General features: G+C 42.2%; 1 protein-coding gene across 1 annotated transcript in view; it reads left to right on the forward strand.

Moving 5' to 3' along the window:
- The window catches only part of GABRA3 (gamma-aminobutyric acid type A receptor subunit alpha3), a 139,137-nt gene that overhangs the window by 64,239 nt on the left and 58,063 nt on the right, over nucleotides 1-16,835 (forward strand). Inside the window, exon 3 of the mRNA XM_036740247.1 lies at nucleotides 16,408-16,475. Within this exon, the coding sequence (XP_036596142.1) occupies nucleotides 16,408-16,475 (68 nt within the window). The remainder of the gene's footprint in view (nucleotides 1-16,407; nucleotides 16,476-16,835) is intronic.

The following is a 16,835-nucleotide window of genomic DNA, read 5'->3' on the forward strand; positions in this document are numbered from 1 at the left end:
AGGAAATAGAAACACTCCTTCAAGCCTTAGTTCCAAGTTGTGTTTGTTTATTCCAAAGTGAAGTAGGGATATGGAAACAGCTTGGTGGCTCTTCAGTGGCATGGGGATATTGGAAAGGAAGAAGGGCTTGTTTAAGGTTGTACCCTAGCCCAAGCAAGGTACAGTGGGTCTCTCTTAACATAGCAGAGAAATATGGGATCAGGCTGATACACACACACACACACACACACACACACACACACACACGCACGCATGCGCACCCTACAGCAGTGTTATAATGGAAATATAAATAAGCTTTGTGCCATAGAGTCCTTCTTTCCTCTTGTTTTTCCCTCTTCCTGTTGATGCAGAATTTCCTAGAGGGTGGTATGGTGAAATGAATGCTGTATCTGGAATCAGAGGATGTGAGTTCAAATCTTGACTCTACTATTTACTGAATATGTGACTTTAGACAAATCATTGGACCTCTTTGGGCCTGAGCACCCTTTTCTATAAAATGAGACTGCTGGACTCAATTTCTGAGGTCCCTTTTGCAGATCTGAATCTTTTATCCTATGGAACACAAATTCAGACAGAGCTAAAAGGGATTTGAGGCCATCGAGACTAATACCCTTATTATATAGATGTTAAAGGTGAGCATCAGAGAGGTTAAAGGACTTGCCTACAGCCACACAGTCAGAAGTGGCTGAGCCAAGATTTGCACCCAGATCCCCTAACTCTTTCCAGTGTAACACAATGGGCAAGATAGGAATTCGGGGTGGGGGAGGACTTCCTTCCATGAGCAATCATAAAACCATCTGATCTATATCCCCAGTTCCCACCAGATGGTGGAGTCTCTGCCAGCAGGGGCTCACTCATATGGCAAAGCCCCCAGCCCCTACCATGTCATCCCATGATATGTGGCTTCTCAGTGCATGTTTATTTATGGTGATTGTCAAAACAGAACACAATGTTTCTTCTCACGGATTGGTTTGGGAAAGCTGACTTTTAGCTTAGAAAAATGAGAGGGGTTTGGCTGTATTCCACCCTCCCTTAAGTACCATGAGAGAAACTTGCTTGCCTCTTCCAGATGCCCGCTCTGGGTAGTTATTATTGTCTATTGTGGTTTAACCTCCCTTAACGAAGCAAGAGGAGATCAAGCAATAGCTATCTGGGAACCCTTAGCTGCCACAGGCGGCTTTGGGATCCTAATCAGGGCAGACATGTATCCTTAGATTTGCACCATTAAAAAAGAAAGTCTTGCCAGAATGCATTAATCTTTTGTCTTCCTTTTTTCTTCTTCTTTTTGCTACTAGAATGGGAAGCTTCTAAGTGAAGCTTTTTGTGATTGCAAAGTGGACGGAAACTTCAAAGTTTGTTCCTCTGGGGTCTTGTTTCCAATCTCTAGCTTGGGAATCTGGCCTCTGCCCAGGGCTAGCTCCAGGCAGAACTGTGAAGTCATCAAGTTTGGCTCTCAATCCTGCTGCCGCCTCCCAACTACTTTCCTTCCACCCCTATAGCGACATCAGAGGATTCAAAGATCATGTAAATGATGGGGTTGGGCTGCTAATGTCCCTCTAACATATGAAGAAACTGAGACCCAAGGAAGTCAAGTGACTTACTCATGATCACACAGTGAGTAAGGCAAATGCTCCCTCTTCTGTTCCCCATTCTTTTCAAAGCTCCTTGTCTCCTTCTCTCGTGCTAAGGGAGAAATGAATTTGACTGAAAGTGAGAATGCTTGACAATGGTTTCATATGTCACTCAAAATGGTAATGTTCCATTTTGATGGGGGCCTCCTATGCCTTCCCTTAAAGGAGCCTTCAGAACCAAGGCTGGGAGTACAGGCCGAGATGGGTTGGGAGGATACCAGGAGTCTAAACATAGGAGCACAGCCAGGGGTTGAGTTTTCTAGGGGTAGCCACATGAGGCCAGAAGCTTAAGCCATACTAGAGAGATGAGCTTCTGAGTTAAAGGATTGGTGGGACTAGATACTATTAAGATGAAAGGTGTCAAGCCAAACAGAGAAAGGACAGGAAATGGGAGAAAGACCAAGTGACCACATGATCAATGTCTGGAAGGTACATGGCAGGAGGCATGGATCCAGTCATAAGGACACTGGGCTCCAGGTCAGGATACTGAGCCAGTAGCAGAACTGCCAGTAGCAGGTTGCAAAGTAGGAACCAGGAACAGGAAGGGGAGGGGACTGGAAACCATGCCAAGTGAGGAGCAGGAATCGGGGATGTTTGCCCTATAGAAGAAAAGACATGATAACTGTCTTCAAGTATTTGAAGGGCTTTCTTCCATATGGGATAGGGATTACAACTTGCCTCAGAGCAAGTCGGGGTACAGACAGGGTAAGGAGAGGCAGAGAAACACCTTTAGACCTTTCTAACCATTAGAGCTGCCCCACAGTCAGATGTTCTACCTTGTGAGTTAATGGGTCCTCCAAGCAGAGGCCAGATGACTTTTGGTTGGATGTCTTTTAGATAGAATTTCTGTTTGGTTACTGGTTGTGCTGCAGGTGAGTGTGGTTTGGGTGTTTTGGATTCAGGCCCCTTCATGCCAGTCACATAAGCAGCAGCCTACTTGGCCTTGCATAAGGTCAGTCTTGTGTGCACAGAACCTTGTCTTTTCTGCTAGGGAAGCAGGTGGTGGTGGTGGTGGTGAGTTGTTTCAGTTGACTCCTAATTGTCATTGTTTAGGGTTTGGGGTTTTCTTGGCACAGCTACTGCAACTCATTTTACAGAGGAGGAAACTGAGGCAAATGGGGTAAAGTGACTTACCCAGGGTCAGATAGCTAGGAAGTGCCAGATTTGAACTCAGGAAGACAAGTATTCTTGACTCCAGGCCTGGCACTCTACCCACTGCGTGATCTAGCTTTCCAGGAGAAGTAGGCAGGCCCGTAAGGCACTCCATTGTGCTGCACTCTCCCACAGGAACAAACAAACCAAAGAATGTGTTATCTTGATTTTGGTCTTATCTGAGAATGGAAACAGTGCACTGTGGAGTTCTTGCTGACCCTGGCCAGCAAACAGCTCTCATCCTTTCCAGGGGACCCATAAATGGCAAATTCAGGTTGGTTCTTAAAGGGCTATTGCAGCTTCTTAGCCCTCTGTCTTTAAATCTACTCTGTGGAAAAAAGCCGGGGGAAAGAAGCACCCACATAGTGGGGATAGACTTCCATGTAAACAGGATCATATGTTTTATTTTTTTTAATTCAATTTTATCTTAAGTCTTGAATTACCTCCCTCCCTCCTCCTCCTTCCCCACCTATTGAGAAGGCAAGAAGAACAAAACCCAATACAAATATGCATAGTCATGTAAAAGAAATTCCCACAGGATCAGACATTTGAGAGCTGAAAGGGAACTTCCTTTCTACCCCCCATTTGGCAGATGAGGAAACTGAGGCTCAAAGAGGCCAAGTGACTTGAATAAAACTCCAGAGATAATTTACTGTAGAGCTGGGATTTGAATTAAGGATCTCAGCCTCTGAAGCAGAGGCTCACACTGCTTTGCAGCAATAGTATTTAGAGGAGCATGAGTAGATAATAGTATGGTGCACTGAAAAAACAAAGGATTCGAGAGTTGGAAGATCTGAATTCAAATCCTGCATGAGCCTGAGGAAGCCACTTCACTGCTTTGGGCCTCAGTTTCCTCATTTGTCAAAACAGAATAATACTGCATCTAACTCTGCCTCCTAGGGTTGTGGTGATAAAAGGGCTTCCAACCTGGAGTTATCATTCTTATTTATGTGTGGCATCTCTTGGGATTGGGAGTTGAAATTCTTGAGGTTTAGGTTCAGGAGAAATGATAGTCCCAGTCCCTAAATACGATGGAACCAGTGGAGGAGGTGGAAGTACCCAGGATCTGAGGGTCCCTGGGGAATGGGAGTTTGATGTGCATATATCTCCTCCTTGCTTGGGAAGGATCTGATCTGAGCACTTGACATCCAAAGGAATGACTGATCCCTGGCCTTCTCCAAGGAAAACCCCTGCTTGTTGGGGGATGGATATCTCTGTACATCAGGCCCCTAGATTCCCTTGTCTATCCCCCGTGCTATCCCTCCCCTTCTTCAGCTCAGGGTAAACAAAGTGCCATCCAGCACTAGGGAGGGAGAAGGAGAAGGAGAGAAGGAGAGGGAGAGAAGGAGGGAGGAAGGGAGAGAGAAAGAGGGAGAGGGAGAGCATGGGTGGGTAGGCAAGCAGGCAGAGCCCATATCCATGAGAAATGAGGAACAGAGGGGCTTCTGCAGAGAGGGCAGAATGCTCACAAATGAGAAACAAATGGAGAAAAGATGTTTGAGATGGTAGGACAAATCCTAGCTAAATTTACTGAGCAGATTAGATTCAATTCAATGTTCCTTTCCCCTAAAAACCTCTGCTCCTCTGAATGCCTGATACTTGGCAAACTCAGGGCTCCCCTCTTTCAGGCTCCTGGGACCCCATTCCCTGTTAAAATTTTAATCAGTCAACAAGTATTTATTAAGTGCCTACTATGTGCCAGGCCCTGGGGATACAGAACTAAGAATTAATCAAACACAATTTGTAAGGAGCTAATTTTCCTAATGAGAAGACAGTAAGTACATATATCAGTACACATGGAATAAATATGAAGGTAATATATAGAAATATATGGGAAGGAGGGCATACCACAAAGACTGGTGAGGAAGGGGGTGCTTAATCTGCATATTGAAGGAAGAGAAGGACTCTATAAGGCATTCCAGGCATAGGAGATGGCCGATGCAAAAGCATGGAGCTGGGAAATGGAGTGTCATGTGTGAAGGACAGAAAGAATGATAGTTTAGCTGCATCATAGTATGGAAGAGGGATAGTAATGTTTCAAGGATTGACTTTGGAGACAGGTTGAGAGGGCCTTTCAGAAGTCTAACGGAGGAGTTTATGTCTGATATGAGGCTATAGGAAGCCACTGGAGTTGAGATGGAGTTAAAGCACAACACGGTCAGATCTATATTTAAGGAAAAATCATACTTCCAGTTGTGTGGATGATAAAATGGGATGATGAGAGCCTTGAGGTTGGGAGAGTGATTAGGAGGTTGTGGCAACAATTGAAGCAAGAGGCAATGAGGGCCAGGACTAAAGTGCTAGCTGGATGAGGAGAGAGAAGGGGCCAGATGTGGGAGAGGGGTCAATGTAGAAATGGCAAGATGTGACAATTGATTAGATATGTGGGAGGAGAGAGAGTGAAGAGTCCCAGATAACAGCGAGATTATAAACTCAGGAGACTCTAAGGGTGCTTGTACCTTAGATAGAAAGAGTGAACTTTGGAAGCGAAGAGGGTTTGGGGAAAAAATAATGCCTTCACTTCTGGCCATGTGTGGTTTCTCAGTTCCTGAAGTAAGCCCCACTCCCCCGGGTGTTATTGTAGATAACCTTAGCTAACAAGCATTTAGGCAGGGCCTGTTGCCAGGCAGTGGGCATACAATATGAAAAAAAAATGGCTCTCTCAACACCCAGGCATCACAGATTTAAAACTGAAAAGGAAGAAGCGATCTAGTCCAACTTCTATATCTTACGCCTAAAGCAGGACTTCTTAAACTCTTTCTACTCTCAACCCCTTCAGTGCTTCTTGAACTGGGGGTCTCAATCAAACTGGTTGCCACCTCAGGTTAAGAAACATTGAAGAGAAACTGAGGATAAGAGAGATGAGGGAACTTACCCGTAGTACCACAGGCCATAAGCAGCCAAGCTGCAATTGAAGCTTGGCTCCTCTGGCTCTATGGAAAGTTACCTGGAGACTCAGAGGTGATAAGTGACTTGCCTAGGGTCACATAGCCAGTCTAAGTGGGATTGGGTAGACTCCAATGCTGTGATCCTATAAATGCAGCCCTTAGAGTCCTCAGGTCAAAGCAGGGAGGGCTACTGGACTTAGCCAAGGATTTCCTCCTTCCAAGACTGACTTCTATTCCATTCTACCTTACTGCCTCTCAAGTATACTGGGGCCATGTATAGAGATGAGTATGATATCCAGTAGGGAGTAATGAGGGGATATATCCCGGTGCATTAGGGGAGGATGCAGAAGAGGAGGAGGAGGAAGCATAGAACAGCTGTAGAAGGCCTAAGTGTGGATTGTGGATTGCCATCTCCTCCTCCTCTTTCTCCTTTCAATACACAACCCCTTCAGTCCTTTTTATTTATTTATTTTTCCTCCTGAGCATTCCTATATTCTTTTTTTACTTTATTTTTTAAAATTTATTTTTTATTTTTAGTTTACAACACCCCCTCCACAAGTTTTTGAGTTCACAATATTCTCTCCCTCCTTCTCCTAATCCCTTTGCTCCCCAAGATGGCATGTAATCTGACATAGGTTCTACACATACCTTTGCATTAAACTTATTTACATAATAGTCAAGTTGTAAAGAAGAATCATAACCAATGGAATGAATCATGAGAAAGAAGAAAGGAAACCAAAAAAGAAGAAAAAAAAGAGAGCATAGAGTTTGCCTCAATCTGCATTCAGACTCCATAATTCTTTCTCTGGATGTGCACACCTTTTTCCATCATGAGTCTTTTGGAGCTGTCTTTGAATCTTGCATTGATGAGAAGAGCCAAGTCTATCAAAGTTAGTCTTTATAGCTACCGTGTGTCTATAATCATGTATAATATTCTCCTGGTTCTGCTCCCCTCATTCAGCATCAGTTCATATAAGTCTTTCCAAGTTATAATGGAGTCTATCTGCTCCTCATTTCTTACAGCACAATAGTATTCCATTACATTCATATACCACAACTTGTTTAGCCATTCCCTGATTGATAGGAATCCCCTTGATTTCCAATACTTTGCTACCACAAAAAATGCTGCTATAAATATTTTTGTACATACTGGTCCATTTCCCACTTGTGTGATCTCTTTGGGATACAGCCCTAGAAGAGGTATTGTTGGGTCAAAGGGTATGCACATTTTTATAGCCCTTTGGGCATAGTTCTAAATTGCTCTCCAGAATGGCTGGATCAGTTCACAACTCCACCAACAATGTAACAATGTTCCGATTTTTCCACATCCTCTCTAACATTTATCATTTTCCTGTTTTGTCATGTTGGCCAATCTGACAGGAGAGATGTGGGTCCCTAAGAGTTGTTTTGATTTGCATTTTTCTAATCAATAGTGATTTAGAACATTTTTTCATATGACTATAGATATCTTTAATTTCTTCCTCTGAAAACTGCCTGTTCATATCCTTTGACCATTTCTCAATTGGGGAATGACTTATATTCCTATAAATATGACTCAGTTCCCTGTATGTTTTAGAGATGAGGCCTTTATCAGAGACTCTGGTTTAAAGATTCTTTCCCAGTTTTCTGCTTCCCTCCTTATGTTTGTTGCATTGGCTTTGTTGGTACAAAAACTTTTCAATTTAACATATCAAAATTATCCATTTTGCATTTTGTAACATTCTCTATCTCTTGTTTGGTCATGAATTCTTCCCTTCTCCATAGATCTGACAGGTAAGCTATTCCGTGCTGTCCCAAATTGCTTATAGTATCAAGCTTTATTCCTAAATCATGAACGTATTTTGACTTTATTTTGTCATACAGTGTAAGATATTGGTCTATGCCCAGTTTCTGCCATACTATTTTCCAGTTTTCCCAGCAGTTTTTGTGAAATAGTGAATTCTTAACCCAGAAGCTGGACTCTTTGGATTTATCAAAGTGTAGATTGCTATAGTTGTTGACTATTGTGTTTTGTGTACCTAACCTATTCCACTGATGCACCACTCTGCTTCTTAGCCAGTACCAGGTAGTTTTGATGACTGCTGCTTTATAGTGCAGTTTGATATCTGGTATGGCTAGGCCACCTTCCCTAGCATTTCTTTTCATTAATTCCCTAGATATTCTAGACCTTTAATTCATCCAGATGAATTTTGTTATTATTTTATCCAGCTGTGTAAAATAATTTTTGGTAGTTTGGTATGGCACTGAATAAGTAATTTAATTTTGGTAAAATCTTCATTTTTATTATATTACCTCAGCCTAACCATAAGCAACTGATGTTTTTCCATTTATTTAGATCTGACTTTGTTTGTACGAAAAGTGTTTCGTAATTATGTTCCTATAGGTCCTGGTTTTGTCCTGGCAGGTAGACTCCCAAATATTTTATAATGTCTACAGTAACTTTAAATGGAATTTCTCTTTCTATCTCTTGCTGTTTGGCTTTGTTAGTAATATATAGGGATGCCAAAGATTAATGTGGGTTTATTTTATATCCTGCAACTTTGCTAAATTGTTTTATTATTTCAAGTAGTTTTTTTACTTGATTCTCTAGAATTCTCTAAGTAAATCATCATATCATCTGCAAAGAGTGATAACTTAGTTTCTTCTTTGCCTATTCTAATTCCTTCAATTTCTTTTTCTTCTCTTATCACTAAAGCTAACATTTCTAGTACCAAATTCAATAGTAGGGGTGATAATGGAAATCTTTGTTTCACCCCGGATCTTATTGGGAATATATCTAGCTTATCCCCATTACATATAATACTTGCTGATGGTTTTAGGTAGATGCTACTTATAATTTTAAGGAAGAATACTTTTATTCCTATGCTTTCTAGTGTTTTTAATAGGAATGGGTGTTGTATTTTGTCAAAAGCTTTTTCTGCATCTATTGAGATAATCATACGGTTTCTGCTAGTTTTGTTGTTGATATGATCAATTATGCTGATAGTTTTCTTAATATTGAACCAGTCTTGCAATCCTGGAATAAATTCTACTTTGTCATAGTGTATTATTCTCATGATAAGTTGCTGCAATCTTTTTGCTAATATTTTATTTAAAATTTTTGCATCAATATTCATTAGGGAAATTTGTCTATAATTTTCTTTCTCTGTTTTGACTCTTCCTGGTTTAGGTATTAGTACCATATTTGTGTCATAAAAAGAATTTGGTAGGACTCCTTCACCTATTTTCCCAAACAGTTTATACAGTATGGGAATGAATTGTTCCTTAAATGTTTGACAGAATTCACATGTAAATCCAGCTGGCCCTGGGGATTTTTTTCCTAGGGAGTTCATTGATGGCTTGCTCAATTTCTTTTTATGAGATGGAGTTATTAAGGTATTTTATTTCCTCTTCTGTTAACCTGGGCAATTTATAGTTCTGTCAATATTCATCCATTTCTCTAAGATTGTCAAATTTATGGGCATACAATTGGGCAAAATAATTCCTAATAATTGTTTTAATTTAATCTTCCTTGGAGGTGAATTCACCCTTTCATTTTTGATACTGGTAGTTTGATCTTTTTTTTAAATCAATTTGACCAAAGGTTTATCAATTTTATTGCTTTTTCATAAAACCAGCTCTTAGTTTTATCAATTCAATAGTTTTATTTAATTCAATTTTATTAATCTCTCCTTTGGTTTTCAATATTTCTAATTTGGTATTTAATTGGAGATTTTCAATTTGTTCTTTTTTCTAGCTTTTTCAGTCGCATACCCAATTCATTGATCTCCTTTTTATCTATTTTATTCATGTAAGCATTTAGAGATATAAAACTTCTCATAAAAACTGATTTTGCTGCATTCTATAAGTTTTGATATGTTGTCTCAATATCATTCTCTTGAATGAAGTTATTGTTTGTGTAATTTGTTCTTTGACCCATTCATTCTTTAGGATAAGATTATTTAGTTTCCAATTAACTTTTAGTTTATCTTTCCATGGTCCTTTATTACAAGTACTTTTTATTGCATCATGATCTGAAAAGGGTGCATTGACTATTTTTGCCTTTCTATACTGGATTGTGAAGTTTTTAGGCCCTAGTTCATTGTCAAGTTTTGTGTATGTGCCATGTACCACTGAGAAAAAGGTATATTCCTTTCTATCTCCATTCAGTTTTCCCTACAACTCTATCATATCTACCTATTCTAAAATTCTGTTTCACCTCCTTAAGTTCTTTCTTTTTTATTCTGAGGTTAGATTTATGAAGTTCAGAGAGGGGGAGGTTGAGGTCCCCCACTGGTATCGTTTTGCTATCTATTTCTTCCTGTAACTCCCTTAACTTCTCCTCTAAGAATTTGCATCCTATATCACTTGGTGCATATATGTTAAGTAATGATATTACTTCATTGTCTATGGTGCCTTTTAGTAGGATATAATTTCCTTCCTTACCTCTTTTAATTAGATCTACATTCATTTTGCTCTGTCTGAGATAAGCATTACTACTCCTGCTTTTTTTAGTTCAGCTGAAGCATAATATATTCTACTCCAGCCTTTTATCTTTACCCTGTGTGTATCCCCCTGTTTCAAATGTGTTTCTTGTAAACAACATGTTGTAGGATTATGGTTTTTAATCCATTCTGCTTTCCACCTCCATTTTATGGGCGAGTTCATCCCATTCACAGTTATGATTACTATCTGTGTCTTTTTGTCCATCCTATTTCTCCCCCTGTTTATGCTTTTATTTCTCCCTTCTACTCCTCAAAAGAGATTTGCTTTTGACTACAGCCTTCCTCAATTTTCCCACCCTGTTGACACCCTTCCCTTATCTTACCATTTCTCCCTACTTCTTCCCTCCCTTCTAACCAACCCCCCCTTTTCCCATTATCCCTCCTACTTTCTGCAGGAGAAGTTTGATTTCCATACTTATCAGAGTATGTTATTCCTTCCTTGAACCAAATCTGATGAGAGTAAAGCTCAAACACTGCTCTTCTCCCTCCCTTCTTTCCGTCTACTATAATATGTTTTTGTGCATCTTCATGAGATGTAATTTACCCTTTTCTACTTCCTCCTTATCTCTTCTCCCAGAACAATCTCTTTGCCCCTCTTAATTATGTTTTTTAATCATCATATCAGTTACTTTATACTGACACCCTCAGTCTAGGTATATTCTTTTTAATTGTCATAGTAACTGTACCATTCTCAAGATCGACATATATATAAAACAGTATAATCCTATATAAGGATATAAACAATTTGCCCTTAGTGAATAGCAAGGCTTTCTCCCTGTGCCTTTTAATGTCTCTCTTGAGTTTTGTATTTGAAGATCAAATTTTCCTTTGAGCTTTGGCCTTTTCATCAGTAACATCTGGAATTATTTCGTCGAATATCCATCTCCTTGCCTGAAAAATTATTCTCAATTTTGCTGGGTAGTTGATCCTTGGTTTTAGTCCAAGCTCCTTTGTGTTTCAGAGGAGGTGGAGGAGAGGAGCAAGAGGAAGATGAGGAGGAGGAGGAAGAGGATGAGGAAGAGAAAGAGGAAGAAAAAGAGGAGGAGGAGGAGGCCTAGAAATACTGGACTTGGCCTAAGTGTGGATCTTAGATATTGGATCTCCATCTCCTCCTCCTCCTCCTCTTCCTCAGCTTGAGTATATCCTTCTACCCTAATACACTAGGATCTCTCCTTCATCACTTCCTACTAGATATCATTCTCATCTGTCTTGTACAAGGCCCAAGTAGACTTAAGAGGAAGTACAGTAAAGAGTAATTAAAGCTAGACTTTGAAGGAGGAAATCCTTGCCTAATTCCAGTAGCCTTCCCTGCTTTGTCCTCAGTACTCCAATGGCTGACTTTAGAGAATAACTTCATTGGAGGCTCCCCAGTCCCACTTAGATGGGCTCCAGTTGCCTCCAGTTACTCTTTCCATGGAGCCAGAAGAACCAAGCTTCCATTGCAGCTTGGCTACTTATGATGTGGGCTAATGTGTGTAACTTCCCTAATCTCTCTCATCCTCAATTTCTGTTCAATGCTTCTTAAACTGGAGGTCAAAAGCAGTTGAGTTTTATTTGAAGTTTAAGAAGGACTGAAGGGGTTGCAAATAGAAGGGAGGAGGGGGAGATCTACTATCCACAATCCACACTTAGGCTATGTCCAGTTGTTGTAGGCCTCCTCTTACTCTTACTCCTCCTCTTCCTCTTCCTCCTCCTCCACTTCCTCCTGCTTCTTCTCCTGTTTTGTATATCATTCCACCCTAATGCACTGGGATCTCTCCCCTCATTACTCCCTACTGAATATCATATTCATCTGTTTACATATCCCAAGTACACTTGAGAGGCAGTAAGGTAGAATGGAATAGAAGCTAGACTTGGAAGGAGGAAATCTTTGGCTAAGTCCAGTAGCCTTCCTTGCTTTGACCTCAGTATTCTAAGGGCTAAATTTAGAGAATAACTTCATTGGAGCCCCACCCAGGCCCACTGAGACTGGCTTCAGGTGCCTCCAGTTAACTCTTTACGTGGAGCCAGAAGAGCCAAGCTTCCATTGTAGCTTGGCTACTTATTCTGTGGGCTAATGTGGGTAACTTCCCTCATCTTTCCTGTCCTGAATTTCTAATCAGTGCTTCTTAGACTGGAGGTAGAAACCAGTTGGGTTGCAATCCCTAGTTTAAGAAGGACTGAAGGGGGTGTGTACTGAAAGGAGGAGAAAATGGAGATGCAATATCTAAGATCCACACTTAGGCCATGTCTAGTTGTTCTAGGCCACTTCCTCCTCTTCTGCCTCTGCTACTGCCACTGCCTCCTCTTCCTCCTCCTCCTCTTTTCTATTTGCAACCCCTTCAGTCCTTCTCAAACTGGGAATTGAAAGCCAATTAGTTTCAACCTCCAATTTAAGAAGTGCTGAACATAAATTGAGGATAAGAGAGATGAGGGAAGTTACGCACATTACCTCACACCATAAGTACCCAAGGTGCAATGGAAGCTTGGCTCTTCTGGCTCCATGGAAAGAGTTACCTGGCAACACCTGGAGCCAGTCTAAGTGGGACTAGGGGGCCTCCAAAGAAGTTATTCTCTAAAGTCAGCCATTAGAGTCCTGAGGTTAAAGCAGGGAAGGCTACTGGACTTAGCCAAGGATTTCCTCCTTCTACATCTGGCTTCTATTCCTCTCTACTGTATTGTCCCTCATATCTACTTGCGCTATGTAGACAGATGAGTATAATATCCAATAGGGAGTTATGAGGGGAGAGATCCCAGTGCATCAGGCCAGGATGATATTAGCAAGAGGAGAAGGAGGAGACCTAGAATAGGTGGACATGGCCTAAGTGTGGATTGGAGATCTCCAAGTCCTCCAACTCCTCCTCTTCCCCCTCTTCTTCCTCTTCCTTTCTATTTGCAACCACTTTAGTCCTTCTTAAAGTGGAGATTGCAACCCAACTGTTTTCAGCCTCCGGTTTAAGATGCACTGGATATAAATTGAGGATAAGAGATGAGCAAAGTTATGCACATTACCCTATCCCATAAGTATCCAAGCTGCAATGGAAGTTTGGCTCTTCTGGCTCCATGGAAAGAGTTACCTGGAGGCTCCTGGAGTCAGTCTAAGTGGGACTGGGGGCCTCCAATGAAGTTATTTTGTAAAGTCAGCCATTAGAGTCCTTAGGTCAAAGCAGGGAAGGCTACCAGACTTAGCCAACGACTTCCTCCTTCCAAGTCCAGCTTCTATTCCTCTCTACTGTACTGCCTCTCAATTCTACTTGCTCTATGTAGACAGATGAACATGATATCTAGTAGGGTGTAATGAAGGGAGAGATCCCAGTGCATCAGGGCAGGATGATATCTGAAACAGGAGTAGAAGGAGGAGGAGGAAGAGGACAAGTATGAAGAGGAGGAGGAGGAGGAGGAGGAGGTAGCCCAGAACTAGACATGGCCAAAGTGTCAATGGTGCATGATGGATCTCCATCTCTTCTTCCCCTCCTTCTTTTCCTCCTCCCCTCCCCCTGTTCCTCCTCCTCCTCTTTCCCTTCCTTTCCTCCTCCTTTTCTGATGTGTAACCATTTGAGAGTGTCATAATCTTCAACACCCGAGCTTAAGTTTTTTCTGTGCTTTCAACACACAGCCTTGTTGTATTAAATGTTTTCTAGGGAGGTACCCTGATGTACAAAAAATTGCACTGGATTTCAAGGAGAAATCTGAGTTCAAATCCTACTACATCCTGAACAACCTAGGGCAAGGCTCCTAACTTCTTTGAGTATATTTTGTCCTCTGTAAAATGGAGTGGGTCCTGATTGCATTGTCTCCTTCCTAAATTAACTGTGGAATTAAGTATATTGCAAGTATTAATGGGCCAAGCAGAATTGGAGTAATTATTTTTCCAAGCTCTCATCAGGCAGCTATAAGGCTTTGGGCAGTAAAATGATAAACAAAATCCCTACCTAGGGGTCAAGAGACCTCATTTATGGACTTCGATCTTCCATTAACCTGCTGGCTTGTTTTGAAAAAGTCACTTAACCTCTCTAGACTTGCTTTTGTCCATCTGTAAAATGAGGGATTGAACTAGGGGATCTTTTTCCTGCTTGGACATTCTCTGATTTCTTTGATGCCAGCATTTGAGGATGGTGGAGAAGATCAGGAAAGAAAATGATCATGGCTTCTAGGTAGAAAACTTTGCTCTCCCTAATGGACCATTCCCTATCCATAGGAAGGGGTCAGGAGATTCCATTCTTCTTAGCCAGGAGTGTAGATAACTGTGGAATATCGGGTCTTTGAGGTTAGGAACTACTACTCCTTCATGTCCTTATTTCTCCAGAACCTAGGACAGTGCCTGGCACATAGTAGGCACTTACTGAGGCTTGTTGAAGGGAATGGAATAGAACTGAGTGACAGATGAACTAAGGGGCTGCTCACTGTCTGCTTTCTGCCCCTCCCCCCAACGTACCTGGTGAGCAAAGGACTCTGCTCGGTTGAGGGCTGACTCAGGGGCTGGCTGGCTCCTGTGAAGAGCTGTGTCCACTCCAGGAAGGACTCTTTCCAAAACAGGCCTAAAGAGACAGCAGGCAGGCAATCCACCACTAGTACCTTTGGTCCTGGCCTCAACCAACACTGAGGCTGATGTAGGCCATAAGACCCTCTGGGACTGCCCAAAAGCACAGGAGGAAGTGGTGACTCAAGCAGTTTGTCACAAACAAAACTGACAGTTGAGCATGGCTGGTGGGGGAAGGCACTAAATAAATGCTTATTAATATCGTGTAAGATGATATATTTTGCACAGCTATATATCTGCAAGGAGAAATGCCATGAATAATAGATCTGATGGGATCTCAAGAGATCATCTGGCCTAGACAGAGAGTGATCTATTTCATTTTTAAACATTGTTCAATCTGCTTGGGTTGGGGCCCAGCATTTCATCATCCTAAGAGTTAAAAAGTTCAACTGGATGTCTAGCCAGGATCCTTGGGTGTAACTTACATCATCATAGGATGTCCAAGTTGGAAGGGCCATATCCAACCTTTATCTGAACAAGGTTCCCTTCCATAGCATTCCTAGTCATCTAGCGTTCACTTACAGTGACAGGGAGCTCACTACCAGGCAGTGAAGTCTGTTCCACATTGGGACAGCCCTAGCTGATAGGAATGCCATTGTTTGGCCATCCCTCCAAACTATGTCAATTCATTTTTGTTGTCTTCAGATTTCAAGGAGATTTGGGAGATATTTTTCAGAATGACAGTGTAGACATCAAGATTCCCTTCCCTTCTCTCTCAAGGCTTATCTGCCCCAGGCTATATGCCCTAGCTTCACTAACCTTTCCTCCTTAAAACTAGCATGTTTGTAACCAATTTGCATTATACCTCTCTGGGTTCTGCTCCTTCTTAAAAATAAAAGCAATACACGTGAATTCTGTCTTCATTACTGACTCCCAGACTCTCCCAACAGATTGTGTGAGTGTGTGAGTGTGAGTGTGTGTGTGTGTGTCCTCTCCTTTGGCCTGCACACATCTCAGGTAGTGCTAGGAGACTAGATTGCAGATAGCCTTGCTTTTCCGTTCCCTGCTGCATGGCCCTAGGTGGGAGGGGTGGGATTGGCAGATAGCTTGGGAATCATATTGCCTTTCAGGGAAGAGGTTTTGTCTTCTTGCACCTTCACTTGCCACGCCCCAAGATTTCCTCAAACCAGCTGGAATCTTAGGTGTCCTTCTGGCATACCTGCCCTACTGGGAACCTCCTAAATTACTGGGGAATGTCTGGTCCCAGAGTAGCACCTCCTGGGGATGGCTGTGGCAAGAGAAGGCTCTCCTTCCCTCAAAGCTTTATCTCACGGCTCCGGGCTAGGCCACGTATCACACTGAATGGGCTTTGGTAGTTTGAGACCAAAGGGTAAGGGAGGGGAATGCCCTTTTTTGATGCAGATTTTAAAGACTTCCCAAGTTTTCCCAAGTGAACATGGCCATTCTCCATCCTCCTGGATTTTCCCAGAATTACTCGCTAGGGGGATGGATCTGCTTGTACAGTAAGCACACTGTCCTTTGAGAGACAAAACTTGGCAAGAGAGGGATTTCTTTGGGTTGACTCACGTGGCTGGTGTCCCTTCCCAAAGACAGGCTGTGACTGCTGGCCAGCATTCAGGATGTAGTCGTGGGAATCAGACTGGCTTGCTCAGCACTCTGGCGGCCTGCTAAGAAAGAACACGACTATCAATAAGCACTAAAAGCCTCCCTAGGCCAAGGCAAACAGCTACTAAATGGTGGTGCCATGCTTTCTCTCTCCTCTCTGCCCCCAGACACTGTCACTGAAGTCAAGACGGACATCTACGTGACCAGTTTTGGCCCTGTCTCCGACACTGACATGGTGAGTATTGTTTCCTGTCCAAGGAAGGTCCAGGGGGAAGTAAACTTTGCAACTTGGGATAGAGCTTGTGCTGCAAGAGATCTTATCTCTCAGGCAATGTACTTGGCTCCTTGTTGGCGCCATCTACTTTTCCCTAACCCTTTGGACATGCTACGCTCCTCCCTACCTCCTCGAAATTGCCTGTTGTAGTGGAAAGAACATTGGATTTCAGCCTGTTACGAACCGCCTGCTACTTACTAGCTTTGTCACTGGGGGCAAGTACCTTCCTCACTCTGTGCCTCAGTTGGCTTTTTTTTTCTGCAGAATGAAGGGGTCAGACTAATGGGCTTCTGAAGTGCCTTCTAAATCTAATTCCTATTA

The sequence above is a fragment of the Trichosurus vulpecula genome, chromosome X (assembly GCF_011100635.1).
Source record: "Trichosurus vulpecula isolate mTriVul1 chromosome X, mTriVul1.pri, whole genome shotgun sequence".
Taxonomy (NCBI): Eukaryota; Metazoa; Chordata; class Mammalia; order Diprotodontia; family Phalangeridae; genus Trichosurus; species Trichosurus vulpecula.